We start from the raw sequence: 23,862 nt of genomic DNA on the forward strand, positions 1-23,862 counted from the left end.
CGGCCATGGATAATAATAATTGCGCAAACACCTGGTGGCAGAATATTAGCAATTATGAGCGAGGTTCTCACCTCATTTCTGCACAGAACAGCAGGCGGAGGCCTTGCTTGATCTGCGCAGACCGACCCGAGCAACAGTTTCTCATGTACACATATGAATTGGATATCCCCCTCGAACGCTCCATGGCTTGGTATCAAATAGTCGTTAGCCTGCGCCCCAATAGAACAAACAGAATGAATTGTGCTACTCTCCCTGCTTCCCTGCTCGCAATCTGGCCAATAATGCATCCATCTTTGCACTACGTTTCGGCTTGGGCTTCGGTGCAGCCGTTGTGGTATCCTCGCCAGTAGCAGTAGTAGTAGTCGGTTCTTCCACACCAGTAGGACTGCTGGCGTCCTTGTCTTTGCGAGCCTTCTTGGCTGCTTTCCGCTGGCGCACTTCCTCCAGTCGCTTCTCAAGATCTGCGATCCTGGAGTCCTCGTCGGGTGCAGATGCTGTAGGGTTGCTCTCGCCCGAGTCGCCTTGTGGTTGCTGGGTTGGTTGCTTTGCCGAGCTCGTCTTCGTCATTTTTTCCTCTTGTGCTGTGGGGTTTCGCAGCCGTTCCCTCTCCTCGGCCTCTCGCATCAAGCGTTCCCGTTCCTCCCTCCGCTTGCGACCGCGCTCCATGGCCGCCTGCTTCTCCTGCTCCGTCTCGGCGACCTTGCCGTCGTCGCGCTTCCGCTTGACGGCGGTGCCGTTCTCGCGGGCCTCCAGGTCCTCGATCATGGCGCGCTTCTTGGCGTCCATGGCGGCGCGCTGCTGCTCGCGGATCAGGATGGCGCTGCGGGCGCTGTTGTAGGCTTCGCGGGTGGCGGGGTCGGACAGGATTTCGCGCGCGCGCTCCAGGAGCTCCCATTTGGCCTTCATCGTCTCGTTGAAGCCGTCGCCGGTGGGACCGCCGACCTTGTCGGGATGGTACTTCAGACTGGCCTTGCGCCAGGCTCGGCGCACTTTGGCCTCGTCATCTGCTTCGAGCGCATCGATGCCCAGCAGGTCGAAGAGGTCTTCGCTTTTGGCGTATTCCCTGGCGAGGGCGAGGAGCTCGGATTTCTCCATGGTGAGTGTGGGTTGTTTGTTGTTGGGATGGGTTTGGGAAAGTCGAAGGGGTGCAAGATCCAAGTACTTAGATTTCGCAGGTTGTTGCTACTGGAGAAACAGCACTGACTGCTGCAGGTGTGGGGCTAGTCCCACCACAGAGGGCGGCCTACTTCCGCGCTTCGCTACTGCCTATCAACCTCCGAACCAAAACCAACCCAGTTCATCCACCACAATATCCAGTTGTTTGTTCAATCGTTCGTATTATTACATTAGAGATAAGATCACTCTTAATCAAATGTGCGTTCAGCCCACTATCATGTATAGAGAGATTGTGGCTTGCAAATGCTTTGAACTTGCCTTTCTCTGCCCATGGACTGTTAGACGTTTCCTGTCTTCCTGGTCAACGGCGTTACTCTGTTGTATGCCAACTCCATCTACCGCATTTACCCAGTAATTGACAGCGTGAGTCTCATCTGATGGGCTCGGCCTTAAACAGGGATGAAGCAGTACTGCTATTCTGTTCAAGCACGATTTGAAGGTGGCAGTCGACGTTGTTCTCATCATTTCTCTGCCACGGCAAATCTAGCTGTGTACCGATGAATTTCAGGGGTTGTGAGTATTTGAGTCGCAGTTGCCCAGTCTACAGCATTATTTCCTGGTATCTGCCATGACTTTGGATATACAGACTATCAGTGACGGATTGCTGGTCCAGATTCACCTGTATATCTTGCCAAACTTAGTGCTAGGTACCCGAGATGGTCTCTCTCGTTGGTTCTTTGGGGGCCGCACGACAGATTGTCCCCTGTAGACACATCTATTATTATCTACGTCGTTTCCTCTTTGACAATACATGACCCTGGATATGATTCGTAGGCCAGGGTGTTCTTGCCATATAACCCGATAGCGGCCGGTTGTCAACCTATTGGTCTCGTCACCGGGTTTGCCCGCCTGGAGAATGTTATCAAAACCTCCATCTTTGGCTTACTTGGTTGCTGGAGGCTGCCGTCGTTACCTTCTTCCGACCCCAACTGTCGTATACACCCCATGACATGCGTGTGCCAAGCCGCAGATAGATCTTGGTTGTTCATGACACAGTTGGCGTCATTTCGAGTGAGACTGGAAACCAAATCAGAAAGCAGATACGCCGTTTCGGATAGGAGCGAAAGAGCAGACGGACCAGGAGAAACCCATTGCATGTCGTCGCGATCAGACTTCATTCGACACAGGACGGAAAACACATTTCCAACAGTAGTGGTGAGGCCCCAGAATGTTAGGTGACTGCCGCAGCCTCTTGCGGCTCCTGCAGACCATACCATGCCCGGGACCAATAGGTAGGGAGAGGAAGCTGCGTCCTCGGCCGAACGATCGTCACATTCGAAGCATACCACCACCTGAAGAACCCATACAAAGGCCTAAATACGTCCTAAAAACCAATGTCCGAAGATACGGGGAGCGAGATGTGGTACTCGGAGTCACTCAATGAGTCGTGGGAGGAAGAACCGCCACCCCTACGCCACAACCAAGCAGAAGCAGCAGAGTCCCCGATCTTGATTTTGCACACCCAAGTTACAGATTAAAAGGCGAACGACCGTCCACGTCGACATTTTTTCCCATGTCATGGTCATGTCTTAGAGATGAAGAATGATGTGTTGTCTCACGCAGACCTGTAGGGATATCCCAGTTCCGTTGGGCCAATGAACCCTCTTCAGAGGAAAAAAGTCCGTCGCCCGCGGGGCGGAAATGCTTAGCAGCCATTTATCCTAGGCAAGAGGGGATCGGATTGGTAGTCCGTATTTAGAAAAACCCTCGATTCCCTGTTTTGTTTCCCGCTCTGCACATTCTGGAAGATTTCTCTCATCCAATGTCTGGGGCGTGCTTGGTGCAATGTGGTATTTGTCGCGTGGGCAGCTGACGATGAAGAAAGGGAGAGGAAAAAGAAAATATGGCAGTGACGAAGTCGTTGGTTGACTGTGTCGAACCTCATCACGGGGCAACTCGTAGAATTCCATATTGGCTGACTGAGAACTTGCCCGTGGTTTCTACCCTTGACTGGATGCAACACATCACGATACCGATTTTCTGTGTAGTCGACTCGCAGCGCAGGTATGTTCCTGCAGAACATGCCACCATTGTAAGCGTGATCTTTGCGTTTGGGAAAGGAGTCAACGAGATCCTTCTTAGATGCTGGTAAAGTCTGAAACCTGAGACAAAGATCCAGCATCGGCGGAGCGAAGCAATGTAGTAGCTCTGTAGTCAACCGTAGTCCACTGTTCGCCGATCCGGGGATAGAAGTGAGGAAAAAAATCAAGAAAAAAATAAGTAATTCCATTTGCGAAGCTATCTACACATCAATTGAAAAGCTCGCACAAGCGGGATAGCAGGCCGAGAAGATTATGCAAGCAACAATAGTATCTCCTCTGTACAAGTTCGCCGTCAAGACCCGCGGGAATCCCGTTTTAGCCAAGCCTCGAAACCGAGATAGTATTTCCCATATAACGCTGGAAGATTGCGGATATACAAACCAAGGGGTAACAAACACATTCGACTCCGACGATTCAATCACGCCAACAACAGCAACACACAGACACACACTGCCAACTCATTCCTATATCTCCAAAAGAGGAATCTTCATCCAGGGGGCATTAACATCATTCGCGGGTTGTCGTATATTTTTAGTATTGGGGGTTGGGTCCCATAGGACCCGGGTAGTCATCCGGGCGTCCGCCCATGGTGGAACCACGACCATCGCCGCGGCCATCACGACCGTCGCCACGAAGGTCGCGACCATCGCCTCGGTCGCCACGGCCGTCGCCGAAGTGCTTCTTGCGCAGGGCGGCGAGTCTCTTCTTCTTGGTCATGGTGTTGATGTACGTGCCGATGATGAAGGCGACGACGTTGAAGAAGGGGACCCACGTAGACTCGGGCAGGAACTGCTGGGCGAAGGCGAGGCACAAGGGCGAGGTGACCCAGGTGACCTTCATGACCTTCATGAAGCCGACGCGGACGGTGGCGCGGACCTGGTGGTAGGTGCGGGCGCCGGCAATGAGGGCCATGGCCACGAGGTAGATGGAGTTCTGGATCGGGGCGATGACGAGGTTGCTGACAATGATCTGCATGATCTTGGCCTTCAGGCTGGTTCGGCCCTTGAAGGTCTTCTGCAGGATCCAGATCAGGAAGTGGCCCAGCGGCGCACTGACCAGAGCACCGTACGCGGCCATCTTGGGCACCCTCGAGGTGAAGTAGTTGCCATGCTTGTTGCGGTCTTTTGCGAGAAACGAGGCAATCAGCTCTTGCAGACTGGCCAGAGTACCGGCCGTGAGCATCTTGGTGCGAAGCGGGTTCTTTTCGAGCTGGTTGATGTAGGCCTGTAGAGAGTCGACGCGACGAGCACGGTCAGCCAGCTGGCCATATACACACACATACATTGAAGCCACCATGTGAGAAAGAGAGTATACGCACCATCATGTAGCCCTTGGTACCAGCCATCGCCTTACCGCCGGTGAGGGCGGTGCCCAGGCTCTCGGAGATGGGGTGCTTGCCCGTGGTGCCGGGAAGAGGGCCATCGCGAGGGCCCTTGACGACCTCGCGGGCGACTTCGCGGGCATTGTGGGCGGCTTCGCGTGCAGCGTGAGCTGCGTCGAACACGCTGTCGGTGTTCTTGCGAAGCGTCTCCTGCACCGTGTCGCGCTCAATCTTGATCGTCATGGTTTAGGATTGAGAGAGTTTTGGCCACGCCAGGAAAGCAAGTCGTCGGGCGGATCTAGAACCTAGACCTAGACACAGGACGGGCGGGCAATGGGAAGTGCTGTTCCGGGCGAAAGATTAGCAACGGAGCATTTAGACGCCCAATGCAAAAGCCAAATGCAATTGAATAGAGTAATAATGAAAATGGATTGACTGAGTGGCCAGAACAGAGACTGGATGGATCTTTGCGCAGGGCGGGCTGGGCTGTTTGGCTGGGCTGGGCTGGGCTGGCTCTTCGCACTTCACGTTACGTGCAATTATTAACGATGGCTGGAGCTCGAGCTGAAGCTGGAGAGGTGGGAACAGATGGACGGGGGAAGGGACCTGGGAAGGGCCAATGCAATTCCTGGCCGGCGGCTGGGTTTGTTTACCAGCAGGCCAATCAAGCCGAGGCTGGTGGCAGCATCACACCCCTGCAACCACCCACCCGCCCCTCTGGCCGCCCTAAAATCGGCGGTCCCCAGCAACCAACCTGCCAACCTTGGGCGAGGAAACAACACAGACTGGCCGCCAGTACGAGAGAAACCGGGGCTGCAGGCGGTGAAAGAGGGACGAACACTCACAGATGGCGGCTCTATCTACCGACAGTCTCTCCACTTGGGGTGATGTTTTGATCGGGATGGAGTCTGTGTGTATCTCCGAATCTCTTTTTCTCTCGGGGAGAAAAAGAAAGAAAAAATAGAATCGAGCGAGATTAGATGACGGCCAGCTGAAGGATGATGACTGATGGGGAAGTGTTCGCGTCTTCGTCCATTATTTTCGGTATGTGCATTGATGAAAGAAGAAGAAGGAGAGGATGGATTGATGGATCGTGCTGTAGAGTCGTAGCACAGAAAAAACACATCATCAATTTCCATGTCGACCATACTCAAGTAATTCGGGCGTACAGTAGTGTCATGTCGGCCATGTAGGTACCCAAACCCGACCCGACGCGCTTCTTCGCTTTGGGGAGAGATGGGAGCTGGGCCCATCAAATCTGCAGTTGCAATCGAGGTCGGACGGGGATTAGCTCGATTCCATCATCACATCGCCAGGCCTGATCCGGACGCGGTCTGGGCTTTTTGGCAGTCGCAACCTGGGAAACTGGGGGTTTCTGCTGGGGGCAGGGGGGTTGAGAATCCTCTTCCATGTTCCATGCACGTAGAAACTTGTGGGCATCGCGGCGGTGCTCTCTGTGGCGTTGGCTCGTTGGTGGCTTGCTGGACAATCTGACTTATATCATTGGAGACACAAAAGCCAGAAAGAAGAACTATTGCAAAATTGGGGTGAAGATCCTGGAAGATGCAGTAGCACCCTGGTTGGCCCTTGAATGCCATTGGCACCTAACTGCAGAATTTGCAGCATATTGGGCTCGTAGAAGAAGAACAGAAAGACTCGAAGAACGACGGTTCCAATCAGGCATGATGCGTGCTCGTAAAAGAGGTGGGGGTTTAGGTGACTCGATTAAGCTGCTGGGTTTGGATGGCAGATGGCAGATGGATTAGAGCTTTCAACCTTAATTGAGACAGGAAGCAACGCCCTACCGGGCCCAAGATGCCAAGTAAATCACTGGAGCTTCAGTGAGTATGTACTTACATTGCCTAAGCATCAACCCGCAAGACCTATTACCTCCCCTCCACCTGAGGACTCAACATCATTTCAAGTCAATGTCAAGGGCCGGCACCTATCGGCTACCTTTCTCTCGACGAGGTGGCATATCCATGCTGGTGTGAAGCAGAACAGAGCAGAGCATCGTCATTCCAATGCCCATCAGCATCCATCAATCAATCCCCTAGTTCCACAGTCGGTCAAAACTGCTGCATCCATTCTCTTGCAGCCGGCCCGACTTCTCAACTGGGTGTCGAACTTCCGCGTCTTGGGCCTTGGGCAGACTGGATACCTACCTGCCATTGCCCGTCATGGCCGCCTCCGCTACCCAACAATATGATGGGGGCGAGGGTCCTCCCGGCACTTCTTCTTCTCCAGCATCACCCAGGCCCGCAATCGCCAAGTTGGCCCGCTCTGCGCCCTCCCCCGTCTTGGTCCATCATCGTCGTCCTCAGAGCAGCACCTTCAGCCCGACGTGCACTCATATGACCATGACCCGGCTCTATGAACCCAATTTCGTCTGCAGCATGTGCCATCGGCCCGGTCAATAGGGATGGCTTTACCGGTGCACTCAAGACAGAGAATTCATGATCGAAGACCTGATGGAAAAGGGCCTCCCTGTAAGTTCCTATTGGAGAGCTCCATCCTGGGAAATACCCCGCTTACGAGGCAATGACAAACAGGTCAGCTTCGATCTTTTGGGAGCTTCTTTCGCGGATAGGAAGCCAGTTCCGAGCCCTCGAGGCCCAGCCTTGAGAAAAGACCCGCTCAGCTTCCTCACGGAGATCGCTGCGGATGATCTGAAGTCCTACACTCCACAGCAGATCAAGACCATACTGGAGCAGAGAGAGAAGGTAAGTACCTGTTATTTGCCCCTCAGGCCGTAGCTGCCATGTGGCTAACTGGGCTCAGCTGCATAAGATTCTGCGACGACAGCCACGACATACCCTCAGACGCTCGTATTACTACCCTTCCTCGGGGTCTAGACTGAATGTAGGCTCCACTCTGCCTATTGGTCCTGCCGAGTATGAGGAGCTTTGCGATCAGAAGAAACCTTGGGTGGCTTCCGAGGCCCAGGAGTGCCAGTTCAAGTGTTGCCATGCATGCCGCCCGACCTGCGAGCAGCGGGCCTCCCTGAGTCTGGATGGCATTGCCAAAGGCGACATACCGCCCACGGCCATCTCTGGCTTCGGCTTCCACCTTCAAGGATCCAGGCCGGTCATGGATGCTGGCACAGTCCAGAACATTGGCTATCGCGCTGTTCCTTGGGTATGTGGTCAAATGTCCCACTTACACATCATGTGCATATGCTAACCATGAATATCAGCCCCATGCATTGCCGATAGATGATTCTGCGTCCTCCATGTGGAGTAGTTTTATGGATATGATTGACGACGATGACGCTGTTCATACAGCCCTACCGGACACAGCCAGCATGCCGACCACGCCGACCACGGATACAGCAAGTACTTCGGTATTCACTTCGGAGAATCCCGATTATCCGACGCACAACGTGGACTCGACGCCGCATAGCGATTGGACCTCACCAAGAACTCTTCCCGACTTCTTTGACCTGGACTTAGATGCCCACAGCATCGAGGACTCGGCAGACGAGCCTTTGCTCGGCTCCGGCACGCCACGTCGGCCTTCTACTCCCGATGAGGATGCATTCTTGCATATGAAACCGTCGTTGCGCGAGAAGGCATCTTCTGCCATGATGGAGGCAGAGCTTGAAGAAGGCTGTTTCCACGAGGCTCCTTTGGAGGTCGCCGATGGCATCGCCGTTACGGAGGAGAGCGTCGGCTTGGGAGTTGCAGATGTGACGGCTCAGGTCTGAATGATGGATGTGCAGTTGTTTGGGTGCGGTTTTGATGGTGGTTTTGATGAACATTCGGGAACAGCGGAAACGAAAAGGGGCTCTTGCCCTTGGCTAACGAGTTGTATAACAGATAGGCGCTCGCCATTGGACCCCCTGTAGCTTGACGGGGGAGCGATCTTGGGGCATGGCTAGGTCGGTGGTATTCTCATTCTGAAGTGTACTTGATAGATTCTATATGTTGTCACTCCCCTAGAACCAGAACCTTGCACTCATTCCGGACAGGCCAAATATGAATACTTCGTGTGGCAATGGGCTGTCACGTCGTACTGATAAGATGAGAGATGGGAGAGAGATGCGTTACTGATTCTTGGTGAACTCGAGTTAGGACAAGAAGAAAAAGTCAGATGCAATCCGATCTACCTGGAGATAGATCTGCCCCATCAACGATTTCATTGCCAAAAGTGGCAATGCCGTACTGCGAATCATTTCCGCCGCGACAAAAGCAATCCGGGCGGGCAGGCGATCCGGGATCCGTCCTCGGACACACAATTTCTCCGTCGATGGAGGCGCATACGGTTGCTTACCTAAAACCCCATATCGGACGTCACACCTGCCCCTTTGAGGCACCGGAGCATCGAGGAAGCTGTTCATATTCGGTGCTCTGCAGCAGATTGCCATTCTTTTTCGAATATGGCGGTTGTGCGAGAATGTTGAAACGTGCCTGCTTTAGCCGCAATGCCCCCTCGCTGGATCGACACTCCCGCAGGACACCCTCAGATCCCTATTTTCCCGGCGATATTGGTCGTGACGTATCCACTCTACGCAACAAGCATCTCTTGGCGGGCAGTTAGTTGTAGATTACATTAATTACTATGCGGCCAAAGTGAGGAGGTGGGAGCCAGGTCGTTGGTATATACCCAGGGAAAACGCAGGCAGGGGCTCTTGCAGCTCATCCTAACACACACATACACACACACAGCTGCCGCGCACGCACATGCGGGAAAGCGTGCGGGTGCGGGATGCGGGAATGTGCGGACACCAAGAAAAAGCCGCAAAGTGATGGGAGAAGACGAAGGAGGGTATCGAAGGGGGTGATGCTGCTGCTGCTGTGAGAAGGTGTCACCTGTCATATAAAGCGTCGGGCTGCGGCGAGTCAGTGTGGGATGCTTTTCTACACCGCCAACACAAGACTACCAAGCAGTACTACTACAACCACTACGGGAGCATTTATATATAGCGAGTCATCGCCATCCGAAGTCTGAACCTGTCAGTCGCCAAGTCAAGCACATCACACGCCCAAGAAGATTAGACCAGGAGAAAAGGAAAAGGGGATAGAACATCAACCACCCCAAACCAAACCCCAAAACCGTCCCACCATCAAGAAAATGCTGTCCCGCGTCGCTCTCCCCCTCGCCGCCCTCGCCAGCACGGCCCTGGGCCACGGCTACATCTCCTCGCCCCCGGCGCGCCAGGGCGGCGACGCCTCGGTGGCAGCCTGCGGTAAAGCCGTCGTGGACACGATCCGGGCCGACAACACGTCGCACGTCGAGGGCCTGCCCGAGCTGGCGGCCGCGGCCGGGTCGGGCTACCACGCGGACCTGTGCAACCTGTGGCTCTGCAAGGGCCTGCAGTTCGCCGACAACGCGGCCCACGTGCAATCGTATAAGCCGGGCCAGTCGGTCAATATGAAGATCCGGCTGACGATCCCGCACACGGGCAACGCGAATGTGTCGGTCGTGGATACCAAGGCCAATGCGATTATTGGGGAGCCGCTGGTGAGCTGGGAGAAGGGGTATGCGGATGAGCGCGATTTCTACGGGGGGAAGACGCCGAAGGATCAGGTGGATTTCAATGTTACGATCCCCGAGGACTTGGGGGACAAGTGCGCTACTGCGGGTGCTTGTGTAAGTGATGTCCTGTCATTCGCCTATCGCAGTTTCTCCCATACAAGTATCTTTTGTCGTTGTCTTGCTGACCCGAACATTCAAATCGCAGGTGCTGCAATGGTGGTGGTACGGCACAGGCGCCCGCCAGTCCTACGAGACGTGCGTCGACTTCACTGTGGCCGCGAGCTCATAGTGCTCGTCCGCCTGGGGTTGATGGCGAGCAGATGGTGGGAGAAGGGGGAAACCTCCTCATGTTGTAGGAGAAAGACTCCCCGTGTCAGCTGGAGCGAGAGGGAGAGCGATATGTTCTGGAAAACTCGTCGGTTGTGCTGCTGAGATCAGAGAGGCTGTTGGTGGTTGGCATAGACAATTGGTTAATGGCGACTGTTCCTTGCCTATGAAGGGTCACTGTGAAGCTCCTTTATATTGATGCGATGTTTTTATATTATCTCATATTATGTCATTAGATCGATATTACCGGTAGATAACCCGACAACCTAAACTAGCTGACAGCCTCTTAAGACGACCAAAGTTGTGATATGGTATGGGCCCGACAGAAAGATCGGCTGTTAGTCAGTTCACCTGGCAAGCATGGGGTGCTTCGCTCATGTGTAATCCTCCAACACACGGGCAGAGAGAAAGGGGATCCCAGACTTCTCGTTGGCAAGTCACGATGGGCGAGTTCAAAGGGTTGCCTCCGGGGCGACAACCCGATGAATCGCTCATCATGCCAACCACAACCTGCAGAGCACGAGGGCCGCCAATGAACTCGCGACATGTCGTCCTTCATCTGGTAGTAGGATCCATGCGGCATCTGTACGTAAGTGGTTACGAGGCAGGCACTTGGTACATATGGCTTGTGAGGAATTCTGGGCTCCCGAAAGAAGTCCCCAAATTGGGCAGAGGGAATGCGGAAGATCACAGAGGGAGAGGAGTCCGAACTCAAGTACGCGCTCTTGTCATGACGCCCACAGAGCTCTTGTCTGCCTACTTCACCGGAGGACATCAACTCTAGGTCACTGGCACGTAACAGACGATCGCAAGGGGGCTACGCATTGCAAGTGAATTAGACGCCGCTCACAATATCCTGCAAAGGGGGCGTCGTGTTCTTATTTCTCCCATCCCAGTGACGAACTCAGGTTCGGTATTCCGTTGAGAAGCACCCCTACCACCCTCTCTTTCTCTCGCTCTTGATTACTGCTCACGACAGAGACCGAGCAAATATGTGAAGACCACTCAAGATGTCACCTGTCCGGGCGGTGATGCAGAGATAAGCACGATTTGGGGAACATGAAAACGCACATACGCCTGTCAAGTCAACGCGTAGGCGCCCAAGTCACCACGACGACTTCACTACGGCACGAAGACGTTCCGGCATCGCAAGGACCCCATTCTCAGTATTCTAGAACGCCCAAAGACCGGCAACCGGCAACTCCCGCCCCATCAAAGGCAGTAGCGTAGAAACAAGGCACTAACTACTGAGTGGGTTCGTCAAGTTCAAGGAAGCGGGACGGACGCCCACGAATGCCAAACTGCCGAAACAGCAGCAGCTATTGACTCGCGACGCTCACATCGTTGGACTAAATCTCCTTACTAACTCATCACCTCAAAATGTGGTCTGAAAAAGCGTGCCGGGACATGGCACCGAAACAAGCAAAAGGAAACAGAGATCCGCGAGATGGTAGCAAATCGCATTGAAACTGTGTATTTTGGCAGGCCTGGCCGGGGCTTGCATTGCCTGTCGGCACTCGCTCGCTAGATTGATCTATCTATAAGCGAACCTGCCAATGGCACCTCACGACACAAATCGTACTACGTATGGATCCCGCGAAACGCTGGAAATCTCGGCGTTGAGAATCAGGTAGGCAGGTTGATGCATCTCTCTCGCTCTTTCTCTTTTGCTCTTGCTTGTATGTCATGCAACCAGGTAACATGAAGTGTGGTGGTGAAGTTGGACGTTAAGCGAGGCGAGCCAGGGGGGCCAATATCACACGTCTTGTGACATGAAGAAACTATCATATCCATGCAGGGAGAGAAAAGAAGAAGAAAAACAAATCAGGTACAACGACGCCGTCTCCGCATGACAAAGAAAAGTTTGGTTGATACGGAAACATGACACGATTTCGGCACCGGCAGGTGTGGGCCGGCGCTTGGGTGATCCATCATAATGATTTGATAACAACACATCGGTAGGCATGGATGGCCCAGAGAGCGGTCAAGATGGGGAGACGAAACAAAGGTCGGCACAAGCCTGTTTCGTCCACCAAGTGGTTGGTGGCCTGCCTCTCTATTAGGGGATCACCTCAAATCTCTGGGGAGGGTCGGTTAGGTGAATGATGTGACCGCGGCGATCGGATCTCCACAGGCGCGATGTGACCGTCGCGCGCGATGGTCTCCGTTGCCCATCGTCCAGAAGATCGCGACGTGGTGGTCCGGTAACATCAAGGACTGTGAGTTCATGCCCTCCTTACATGAGACGAACGGGTTCGGTTCGCTCCCTTGGGGGTGGAGGATTCGGGCAGGCAGCATGAGCCTGAAGGACACCCCGCGAATCTCACAGCGTTGCTCTGCTTGGACGGTCATCCCCTATATGTCATTTTTCGTTAACAGTACTTCATCTGGTGTCACCTCCGCATCGCGGTTACCTCGGACAATGCGACAGCGGGAGCAAGCAGAGGGACAGGAACATCATGCCTCATACTTGGCTGGCTGGCTGCCCGTTAGATTTCAGGCATGATTTGGCCTTATGCCTTCGGACGAACCTGCACGCGCCCTGGGTTCGAGACGGGGGATGTATTGTCCGGCGGGAGCCGTACGGTTCCCGGACCATATGTGCGGTTGAGTCAGGACGGCGACGGGCAATAGTTGCGTCGACGATGGACCATGTTGGGTGGGCGTGTGGTGTGACCGGAAGGCGCCTCCAAGAGAACGCGATGTTACCTCGAAGGCCTTCGCGTACTCAGTGAAGTAGCACTCAATAATGTCAAGAGGACCTGGAGTTTATGCCCGATGGACGGGTATATCAACGGACGGATGGCTTATACTATCCCCTTGAATGCCATAACGCTGCCCTCCGTACAGTACTTTCTATAAATGATCAACGCAACCGCGCGAAACTGAGCAAGGGGTATTAACCAATAAGAGGCGATCTATAAGAGGCGGAACGTCTAAAACGCATTGTCCATCATACTAAATTATCCCTGGTCCGTACAATACGTTATTTTTGCAGGAGGGCAGCGTTATGGCACTCAAGGGGATAACGACCCTCAAATAAGGTCAATAGTAAGAATCTAGGCGCTTAGATGTTTTTGTACCCCCGGTCCGGCAAAACATGACCGTTCGGGAAAAAGATCTATTGCCAGGCTAGGCCGTATGGGTCCATGGCCACGACCGTTTTGGCAAGACGCTCGCGGGATCGTCTGTCGAGCAACGGTTGTCATATCAATACGACACCAGGGAATTAATGCTGCCTGGGTTCTGCCTAGGTGAGGCTGATGACGATGTGCCGGTATCGTCATGCCTCGTATGTATGTATGTAGTGTGTACATACATCCACCCGGGGTCTAGAATTTGAGAGTATCGCCGTCAGGGTGGTGTTAGTAGTAGTAGTAGTAGTAGTCGATACATCTTCAATGGGTCATGTTTCTGGATCGATGGTAAGCCGCAGAAACAAACGATGTTCACTTACTGAGATGAAAGGATCGGCAGGAAAGGGCATGGCGCTCTGCTGCAAAACCAGGCGGTTGGCGGTGTCACTGTATGCGACGAGAAGCAGGTACACGTAACATGCCTCCGGTATGGCGGCGGCGCTTCTCGAAGGCTGGGGGAGAAGCAGTCAGATCAGAGGCGGGCTGACATCAGACCGGCGCTTGTCTGTATGCTTGCATGAGATCAAGAAGTCGAGGGCTGTCGCAGCAGGTCGCCTTGAATGTGGAAATTGTCATGCATAGGGTTGTGGTGGTATTGGGGAACAAGGCCAAAACAAAAAAAAAAAAAAACAGCCAGCGTAGTAGCTAGCATAGCAGCGCTGCCGTAGCATTCTGGTCGCACAGCATCATCCCTCCCTTCAGCCAAGATTAGCCCGAGATTTACCATTGGGGGTGATGGCCGTGGTGTTCTCGAGGGAATGTAACCCTCCTCGAGAAAATCCCCTATTAGCTGGAACGAAGGAGCAGCTGCAGGGGGCCGGGTCCTGCTGTTGATCGACCCAGCCGGGCGGTGGTGGAGACTCAAAGCCACCTAGACTTCCTGGGCTCCGATCAACTAACTTCCAAGTTCGTGATGGATATCAAAGATTGACTAGCACGTAGTGGTACGTGTATGTATGAGGGTCGTCTGCACGGCTTCGGCAGGCCTGAAGGGACTAAAGTGACTCAAGGGACTCGAGGGGAGGGATGGGATGGAGATTGGCCAAATGAACCCCCCATGTCCTCGGCGATAACGTGCAATATTGTGGCTCCTGCGGTGGCTGACGGGCAGAATAGAATCGGGGCCGCACACCCGCACCAGGCCTGCTGGATAGATGTTGCCGTTAAGCCGTCCACCTGTGTTCACTCGGCCGGGGATGCCTGAACTCGAGCTCGCAAGCTGGGCAGTTTTGTCCAGTAGTGTGCGATGCTAGACTCGGCCCGTATGGACGGCCCAAGCTGAGGTCCAAGGGCAGGAAAGCATAGACGGAGAGCTAATGACCGGTTGCTTTGACGCCTATACTCTGGCTTCTCCTATTGCCAGTCGAATCGGCATTGATGGGCACTTCGCAAGGTCGAATGCCGTTCGTGGTCAGTACTGGTCAGTACATGTAGTCAGATAACCCATGAATCCATCATCCGGCTTGACCGGCGGGACTGGACGGAAGGACCCGAGAGCGCTTGTTTAGCACTGGCCTGTGACAATGACATGAAAGGTCGGACAGCTGATGCAATGACGGGCATTGCAAATTAGCATCATCCAGCTCGTCGGGACTGCAGCCTAGTTGGGATGAATATTGGCCGGTGGGAGTACGTGGTACAATTCATTGTTCAGACCCGGTACTGTGCGTCTGGCGTCGTACCAGCTGCTCAGTATGATCTTGGTCTCTGTGCTATTCTATCAAGATTTCCGGCATGTATTGAGTCAACTGTGGGGGAGACAGCGACGGAGAGAGAGCAAGAGAGCGCTAAGAGGGAGCTTGGGCCCGCGCCGTTGGGAGAAAAATAGCAGATCAACTGGCGTCGCCGAGAAAGAGTGGGAAGCCCTAGCCAGCTTAGATCCCATCTGGGAAAAAGTGTAAATTGCTTCACTTTATGCATTCATGCGACTGCCACTTACGCGCCCCGCGCCTGCCTTGCCTACCTACTTGCAGTACGTGCCCGCGCGGGAGCTTCTCTGTATACGGAAGGATTGGCGACACTATTGAAATCCGCATTGCTGCGTCCATGCCCTCATTTCTGTGGGGGGAGATGAGAGCGAGAAAGCAAGAAGCAAGTGACGAAGGAAGGGCAGAGCAGGGAGAGGAATGATTTACTTGCTGCTGGTTGCTTGCTTGCTGCAACTGCAACTCGAAGGCGGCTGAGAACACCTTGGGTGGATGGATGCACGGCCAACGCGATGGGAAATGGGGTCACTGTCAGTCAGGTCGACTCGGGTCGAGCAGCTGCCGGACCAGGTTCGGTTCCGCCCATTCTACCGCAGTCACTCCTCTCTGCCTCAAAGTCAGGCCAGGCCCCAGGCCCAACCAAAGTCTTTCCAAATAAACATCATTGGCAGCGGAGATCTTCACCAGGGCTCTAAACCGGGGGCCGCTATTTGGAATCTTCTTTTTCGTCCTTCTCTGGCTGGCTACTGGTCCGTTTCCAGCCGCAGCCAGCTCCGTAGGGCCCCCTTCTTGAGACGGTGCCTTGCAGAAACCCATCCGGATGGTATGATGCGCATTATTGAGCAGGGTAGTTCGGGTAGGCAGGCTTCCTGGTCGGCCCTGAGATTGACTTTTTTCCAAGGTGCTGCAAGGTCCCATCTGCCACTCTTTGCCAAATTGGGGGGCCCTGGAGGTGGCTTGGCCATGTCAGTCTCCAGATCGGTGGTCCCACACCGGCCTTGGCCTTGTCGTCTCTCTTTTTCTTTGTTCGTATACCTATGCCGATGGGATGGACTGTTTGTCAGAAAAGTGTGCTCATCGTGTTCGTCGCGACGCCTTCCTGAAGCATCTTTACGAGGTTACATTTGTATGGCCGAGATAGGTTTCGACTTCGTCGCCGAGTCGCCAGGTTTGCATCTTTGAAGCACTGCGGACAAGCGCCAAGTCCCCGCGACGGTGGTTCTGCTCCTCAAGTCACTGTCCAAAAGGACCGGGTACTTCTTTCTCTGTAAGTGCTTGCTTGAGCAAGTGGATATGAGTCTGTGGGTGTGGGTGTATATGCACGCATGACAAGCAGCTTTGAAATCACCCGAGAAGCATTGCAGATATGGTGGTGTAGAGAAATGCAAGTGGGTATGTGTAGGTGGGAGATGACATTGGCATGTCTCTGCTTTTCAGCCGCCCACTGTTTGCTTGCTTTTTCTGTTGCCGTCAGCGCGGGATACCTGACAAAACCCGGAAGCGCTGATCAGACACCTGGGCTTTGGCCGAGAATCGTGGCGGGCCAAGCAGAGGCTGAAAAGCCGTTGGCATTGATCCCAAGGGAAGCCGGAGATCACAATGCGGCCCTCATGCTGCCGTGGATACAAGAAGCTACCTAGTGCATCAACCAAAGCATCAGCACGACGACATGCGAACCCATGGACGGGCCATCTATCACCTCTACAAGTACTTCATCATAGCGCTTGACTAGCCAATCTTCAATCCATGGAGTTCTCCCGGTAGCGCACGCGGGTAAGTACGATGCATTAATGGTGTTGGTGATCCAAGCCTGGGTATCCTGGGCGCGGAACAAACAGGAACCTCTACCCCACGAACAGCTACTCGAAGGCAATATCAAGTCAAGGTATGATGGACGTCCAGGGTCATGGGTGTAGCCGTTTCTTAATAAGTTGGACATATAACAATGCCTATAATACAACACCAGCAACGTCTCTGGCTAATATGGAATGACGGGCATATACATTATCGCATTTGTTATCACGTTCGGTCTAAAAGCTATTCACTGACAACTGACAACCTGTCAAACCAGCAAGTAGATCGGGAGAGCTAGTTGGGACGAACATCCATCAATAGCAGACGACTCGTATCAGACATTCAATTAATCAATGTATCCTGCAGGTCTGACCGGGCCCTTTCCAGATAACCGGATACCGGACAGGCTAAGATGAGGGGTTCATGCTTCTAGAAGAAAAAGAATAGGCCGGCGCACGCACGGAAAAAGGAAATGGGTTGAGTGATGCTTCTCAGCTGCATTACAACCCACCCCCTTAACCCAACCCAGTACTGCTGCTGCTGCATTGCCTGGAAGTTGTTGGCTGGCATATTCGGCAGCTTGTTCCAGTGCTGGGATACCCAACACTGACATATGTACACGACCTCACCTGCCCAGCTTGATGTCAAGACGAAAATAATCCCCAGATGCAATTGGTTTCTATTTTTGGGTCGGGATTCCCTGTTGAACTTACGTGCTTAGCAGTGACGACTGGACTACCTAAACCAAGTGGCTTCTATTCACCCCTGCTAGATGCGTACATGCCTACGAGAACCTTAGAAGCCAACAAGCTAAGAAGCCAGCCAGTAGTTGAATGACCCTTCTCCTGTTCGGCGTCTTGTTTGCGATACTACGGTACGGTGAAATGGTCATGTGCATCATACCGTGTTAGCGACCGTATCGTCCAATCTGAATCTGGGGAAATGTCCATTTTGGGATCTGGTGTTGGTCGTACCTGCGTTTTGGTCGGACTTATCCGTTCGGACTTGCTGCATTTGAAGATTGGCCATCCCCACTGCTGTATCTCTCTCGGGCCCTCCCTCTCGCATCTCTCCTCCCTACCTCCTGCATACGATGGCATCATCATCACCGCCGCGCTCATCTTTCAGCCTTCGAAAGGGTCCAACCAGATCCTATTTTTGACAATTGCCAATCGCTTTCTCACTTTATTATGCACGGCCTCCGTCCCCGTTTGGCAGCGAACCCATGTCGGCGCTAGAAGCAATCTCCTTCATTCCAGAAGCTGAGGGCACGCATAACACTGCTTTTAATTACGAGGGTATGTTGAAACGCGTTTCGTTCATGCGTATCCATGGCACTTTAATGCCCGGGCCCCTCTCACGCCAACCGGCACCTCTTGACACCTCTCTGCCTGCGTTGCCGCCCTTCCAGCTCCCCTCCCTGTGCATGCATTGATTCCACGATATTGGGATGGGAGTGATGAGCTCGCGCAAAGGAAGAAGAAAAAAGCAAGGGCCGTTAACCACGCCTGGCCAAGTCTCCGTTTATTCTGCGCGCACTATCCGCCGTTGCCAACCTACTTACACATCTGCTGTGCACAGTACCATGTACGCGCACACTGGAATATCAATACAGTCAATATCCACCTCGCAGCATTTTCCGCTTCTATTCTAGGTACATCCGTGCAGCAGTCGACGTGACCACCAGGACGTCAATTGGTTGAGCTGCCGAGCACAACTCCAAAAAGGCCGTGGATACTTACTGCATCTGGAAAGTCCTGACTTCAATTCCTATCCTCACGCCGTCCGTCCCTTTTTCACCATGTGGGGGACCAAAGCACGTCAGGAATTGAACTGCGAAAAGCAGGTACAAGTCGAGGCCCGTCATCAGCCTCATCTCTCATCCCGGGTGCCATTCGCACCCACCACCAGGTACTACCGGCGCGGTTTCGACCTGCTTGCTCCCCCAGCCCAGCCCATCCATTTGCGTGCGGTACCACGACCGCCGCCATTCTCCTCTGCATCACCCCCCAACTTGGTCGGTTAATGACATGACAAATGAGGTTGTCATCACTTGCTGCCGCCACGCGATGTCACCATTCGAGACTGGTGATACTCTGCGCTGGCTTTGCCGTCCTCTCCTTGTTTGAGTCCAGCCTCGCCCCACGCCCGTTTCAACGGCGGCTGTGGAATTGTGGTTCGAGTACCAGTCTCTTTTCGCCTGCCATGTATCCCAACAAGGTTGCCAGCGCGCCAGACCAGTCGTCAACCTGTGCTAACTGTGGCTAAGAGATCACCCCTTTAGTGGCAAGTGCCCATGTTCTCTCGTCGGCAATCGGGCAAGGGGCAAGTCGCTGTGGCTGCTCCATTACCAAGCTTAGCAGACCCGCCTCGCCCTATGGCGTGTCAGGATCGCGATTCTTTATTTCCTTGATATAACCCACCCCGGTTGCATTATAACCCCCCCTTCCAAGCGGAGCGCGACAAGTTCACCCTGTTCACCCACTGCTCCATAGCCGTTGTACTTTCTACTTCCAGCAGCTTACGACAAGGTCCTGCCCTGGCACCTGACCCCCCCGACCCAGCGACCCTCCAAGATTCAACACTGTTCCTCGACTTGGGTGGCCCTGGTCCGAAGGATGGCGCAGGGGTGCCGCTGTAGGAGTGCTGCGAGGCCAGCAGCCGAAGATTCGCTTCTCATGCTCTCTGCCCAACTGCATGGCAGGGCTTGTTTCACTCGCTATTTCTCCATTCGGCTACCCTCCCATGTATCGTCCTCTGCGCATTTCTCCCCGAGAGGTACCTCGTTCGGGCTCCAAGTGGGCCAGGGTTGTGCCCGTGTCGTCGATAGATTTTTTACGGTACCGTCCTGTATTCAGGGCCCTGCGGGTTCGAGTCTTGTACGTACTGTCTTGTCCTTGGGGCCTGCCTGGCTGTGGACGTTGAGCCGGTTGGTCCTAGTTGCATCATCACCACCAACCCCCGGCAGGGTACCGTTTCTATAAGCAGAGAGCAGCCCTTCAGCATAAGATTTTCAAATTATGCTACCGTCATCTCTGAGCTAGGTGACCATTTCTCCACTCTTGCTCAGGAACGATACCTGTCCGTCGCACATGGGGAATCATTAAGCTGCTTTGACTATCTGGTTGAAAAGAGAAACCAGTATTAAGGTACCCGCCTGTCACGTCCTAAGCTGGTCCCTGTCCCGGATGAAGAACGATAAGGAACAACATCAGACGATATAATGCAGTCGTCGCCCGCTCTTGCTTATTCTGTGTCCCGACTCACTTTGTCTGTCACCATATATTAGAAGCAGTTAAGAGAACTCGAAGGAGGACAAACAAGTTTTTTGTTTACATCGGCCGAGGACGACGACTACTTCTACTCCTACTATTACTACGGTGGCAACTGGATGTTCAGAGGTGGCAAGAGTTGCTCTGGATCTGACTTGTTACTCCCTTGCCCGAACCCTCTATTAATCGACCACTACTCGACGAGTCAAGCCTGCTTGCTTTGCTGCTGGGCTTGCTTACTTCCTTAGCTGGAAAACTGACCAACTGCTTTCGACGGCCGAATCCCACATCAGCCTGCATCTCGCACACCCGGACTTTGGACTGGCTGCCGTGGTACCACCAACAACACATGTACCGGGCTTGTGGGCAAGTAGAAGCCCCGCCGCCAACGCATACCTCCCCGACGACCAGGCAAAACGGGCACCATTTTTACCTCACGCGACAAAGGTCCTCCCACCCCCCAACTATCTCCCCAACAGCAGCCCCGAGGGGCTCAAGTCCACCAAATTCTTTCCATTCAGAGCCCGGCGACCGTCCAGAGCGGTTCGCTCTGGCGGAACCCATGTATCGGAGACACGCTGGCGGGCAACTACCGAGTAGGACCGGACTACAATGTCGGTTACTCTCCACAGGATACACATGCGGGCGAGCAGCATCAGCAGCAGCAGCAACAGCAACAGCAGCAGCAGCAGCAGCAGAGCCAGTCTCAACACGCATACGACACCCACCACCACCGAGGGAATCCGCTCCAGCACTCCGGGCCGTCCAGTCTTCATGAGCAGACCCCGCCGCACACCCACCACACCATGTCTCAACACCATGCCACGACGCCGCACCAGCACCAGATACTGATGGACCCGTCCCATCTCGGCGGCCTTCCCGGGTCCAGGCATATGGGCCACCCGGGACCTTCACACTACGGCGCCCCTGGGCCGACCCACGGCTTGCCGCTCTACCCCTCCATGACGCCGACGCAACCGCAGAGTGCCGGGTCCAAACGCAGCAGGCCCGACGACCTCGACCTGACCGTGTCCGGACTCACGGATCTGGACCAGAGCGACTTGGAATCGATGCAGCAGACGCCCATGGGCAGCGCCTACACGCACGCACCCCCGCCTCCCGGTGCGCCGCCCACACACCACCACCACCGCCTACCAGACCAAGGCCCGCCTACGAAGATGATGAGACGGGACGGCGGCGATGGAGCCTTGTCGAGTGGCGGGGGAGGTGCCCCTAGCGTGGTGGGCCAGGTGGGCATGCCGGCGCCGGCTCCCAGGCCGCGGGGCCCCAAGCTCAAGTTTACGCCCGAAGACGACCAGCTCCTGATCGACCTGAAGGAGAACAAGAACCTCACATGGAAACAAATCGCCGACTTCTTCCCCGGAAGATCCTCTGGAACCCTGCAAGTCCGTTATTGCACCAAACTCAAGGCCAAAACGACGCAATGGACGGACGAAACAGTAAGTTTAACACTCTTTTCTTTCCCTTCTTTTGCAATCTAACATGCCCTGTAGGACCAAAAGCTTCGAACCGCTCTAGCAGACTACGAGAGCGAGAAGTGGCGCATCATCGCGAACAAGGTCGGCACCGGGTTCACGCCCGTCGCGTGCCGAGAACGGGTCGAGCAGCTCATGGGCGGCGGTGGTGGCAGTCCTCTGGAGGGTGAGGGCGAGGACTTATAGCAATCAGCGTCTCCGCCAGGGGTTTCGGCCCCTGGGTCCGGGGACACCATCTACCCACAACAGCTCCAGCAGCACCAGCATCAGTCCCAGGGAATCCAGCTTCCGGGACCCAGTGCCCTTCAATCGGCGCATGGACTCCGGTGATGATCGATAGGCAGTCCAGGAGGGACAACAGCGATGGAAGTGGGGCTCATCGGATGCCCCGGTTCTCCTTCTGCCTCCGACGATGACCGAGCGCAAGATGCGGCGGACGTAACAGTCCAATTACTCAACCGTTGGTGGCCCGAAAGCCAATTTGGCGAGGCCGGTTCTTTCCAAATGCTTTTACAATTCTGCTCTCGGGCTGCACGACGACGACGACGTTTTCAAAGGGGGGGTTTTCCCAATTGGGGGCGGTTCTACAAGTTTGCGAGGGCGGCGGCGCGCGACTTTATCCTTTGAATTAGAGATACCAAGAGAACCCTACGAAAAGGGGGGTTCTGCAATGTTTTGACACCTTTTCTTTTTACCCTGACGACGACGATAGATTACGTGGGACTTCAGTCCTACTCACGACACTTCCCCTTTTTTTTGCTTTCACTCACCTGTCACCAATCATTTTTGGACCGCACAATACACGCTGTAATACCTATACATTTACATACCACAATCCATACCCATGACACGACACCAACCACCTTCTTACACTCATATTACGATCAATGTTCAATAATACCCCCAATTTCTATTTATATATACCTTTTCTCCTTGTCATTACGCGGGATGAGGGTGACGCAGCGACGCATTGGGCGGGGAGAGGAATTCCACTACATCTATCTATACATACTTCTTGGCATATACTTGCATTCTGTTCAATGATGGAGCGGGCAATCGGGGGGCAACCAATTTCCAATGGGTAGACGGGGGAGGAGGCAAGGCAATCCGAACGGCAGAACTTTCAAAGATACCCAGGAATCGATTTAGCGAAAGCGTTTTTGTTGTCGTGGTTGGAGGAGATGGGAGCCGCGGGGCGTGTCTCTGTGTGTGCAATTGATTTCTGCTACTGCTACTTGGACAGAAAAACCACTCTTCAGCGAACAAAAGCCAAAGAAGAAAAAGAAACCTCATCCAGATCTTCGGTCACAGTCGCCGTCTTTGAAACAAGCCAAGGTGTTCTGGAAGGGGACGGGGGGCCCATGGGCATTGCAAGTTATGGCTGGCATGATGCCTGTGAGGGGGGAAACCTTTCTATCAATTGGGAAGGGTAATTGGTTCCTCGGCTCACCGAGAGAGCGAGTGAGGGAGAGAGCATCACTACTAACTAATTTGCCCGGGATGTACAGCTAGCTAATGTTGGACATTCGGACATGGCATAATGTATTACCATAATAACATACCACCACCATTTTCCCAATCATGTGGCTTGTTGTTCTTCCACGTCAAACACCATCAAACGGTTCCTCCCCAAAAAGAAACAACAGTAAGAACTTTCGCGACTCGCCAATCGATTGCTCGCTCGCTTGCAAGCCAAGTTTGGGGTGTGTTAATGCCGTGCCGTGCCGGTGTGTTAGGGTCTCCAGAAATATCATGCCATGCTTACCACCCAACGGGCAGCCACAGTTTTTTTTTGTCCCTTTCCCAGCCCAGTCCAGCCCAGCCGCTTACACTTGTTTCGTTTCATCTTTTTCTGCCACCCACTCACCCACACCCCCCGCTTCGCTTGCTGACCCTGACCGTTGGACGACTGGCTGGCTGATTTGTTGCTTACCGAGCCCAGCTTGGCAGAGTGACGGACTTGGAGGGAACGTCAATGCAAGTGAGCAGCCAGCTAGTCAATGAATGGTCTGGCCAGTGGATGGTATGTACCTCTCGCAGCAACAGCAACTACCGACGTTCCTTGAAACAATGCAGGGTGTGAGCTGTCTTTGGTCTTTCTTGTATTACTGTG

The 23,862-nt window shown here is 54.0% G+C and overlaps 5 protein-coding genes across 5 annotated transcripts; 3 read left to right on the forward strand and 2 right to left on the reverse strand.

Annotated features, from left to right (window-relative positions):
* Positions 1-243: 243 nt before the first annotated feature.
* Positions 244-1,095, reverse strand: PG985_009876 (pre-mRNA-splicing factor cwc23; the record flags this gene model as incomplete). Its single annotated transcript, XM_066829644.1, has 1 exon — positions 244-1,095. The coding sequence occupies one exon, from the start codon at positions 1,093-1,095 to the stop codon at positions 244-246; it is 852 nt and encodes a 283-aa protein (XP_066682034.1).
* A 2,654-nt stretch (positions 1,096-3,749) lies between these two features.
* Positions 3,750-4,782, reverse strand: PG985_009877 (Mpv17/PMP22 family protein; the record flags this gene model as incomplete). The annotated part of the gene is made up of 2 exons (XM_066829645.1): positions 3,750-4,442; positions 4,537-4,782. The coding sequence occupies 2 exons, from the start codon at positions 4,780-4,782 to the stop codon at positions 3,750-3,752; spliced, it is 939 nt and encodes a 312-aa protein (XP_066682035.1).
* Positions 4,783-6,719: 1,937 nt separating this feature from the next.
* PG985_009878 (uncharacterized protein) lies at positions 6,720-8,245 on the forward strand (the record flags this gene model as incomplete). The annotated part of the gene is made up of 5 exons (XM_066829646.1): positions 6,720-6,926; positions 6,960-7,028; positions 7,092-7,262; positions 7,321-7,677; positions 7,736-8,245. The coding sequence occupies 5 exons, from the start codon at positions 6,720-6,722 to the stop codon at positions 8,243-8,245; spliced, it is 1,314 nt and encodes a 437-aa protein (XP_066682036.1).
* Positions 8,246-9,612: 1,367 nt separating this feature from the next.
* Positions 9,613-10,306, forward strand: PG985_009879 (uncharacterized protein; the record flags this gene model as incomplete). Its single annotated transcript, XM_066829647.1, has 2 exons — positions 9,613-10,131; positions 10,223-10,306. The coding sequence occupies 2 exons, from the start codon at positions 9,613-9,615 to the stop codon at positions 10,304-10,306; spliced, it is 603 nt and encodes a 200-aa protein (XP_066682037.1).
* An 8,476-nt stretch (positions 10,307-18,782) lies between these two features.
* Positions 18,783-21,935, forward strand: PG985_009880 (uncharacterized protein; the record flags this gene model as incomplete). Its single annotated transcript, XM_066829648.1, has 3 exons — positions 18,783-18,827; positions 20,775-21,713; positions 21,768-21,935. The coding sequence occupies 3 exons, from the start codon at positions 18,783-18,785 to the stop codon at positions 21,933-21,935; spliced, it is 1,152 nt and encodes a 383-aa protein (XP_066682038.1).
* Between the last annotated feature and the right edge of the window lie 1,927 nt (positions 21,936-23,862).

Source organism: Apiospora marii (genome assembly GCF_038362585.1).
Source record: "Apiospora marii strain CBS 49790 chromosome Unknown utg000006l_segment0_segment0, whole genome shotgun sequence".
NCBI classification, from domain to species: domain Eukaryota; kingdom Fungi; phylum Ascomycota; class Sordariomycetes; order Amphisphaeriales; family Apiosporaceae; genus Apiospora; species Apiospora marii.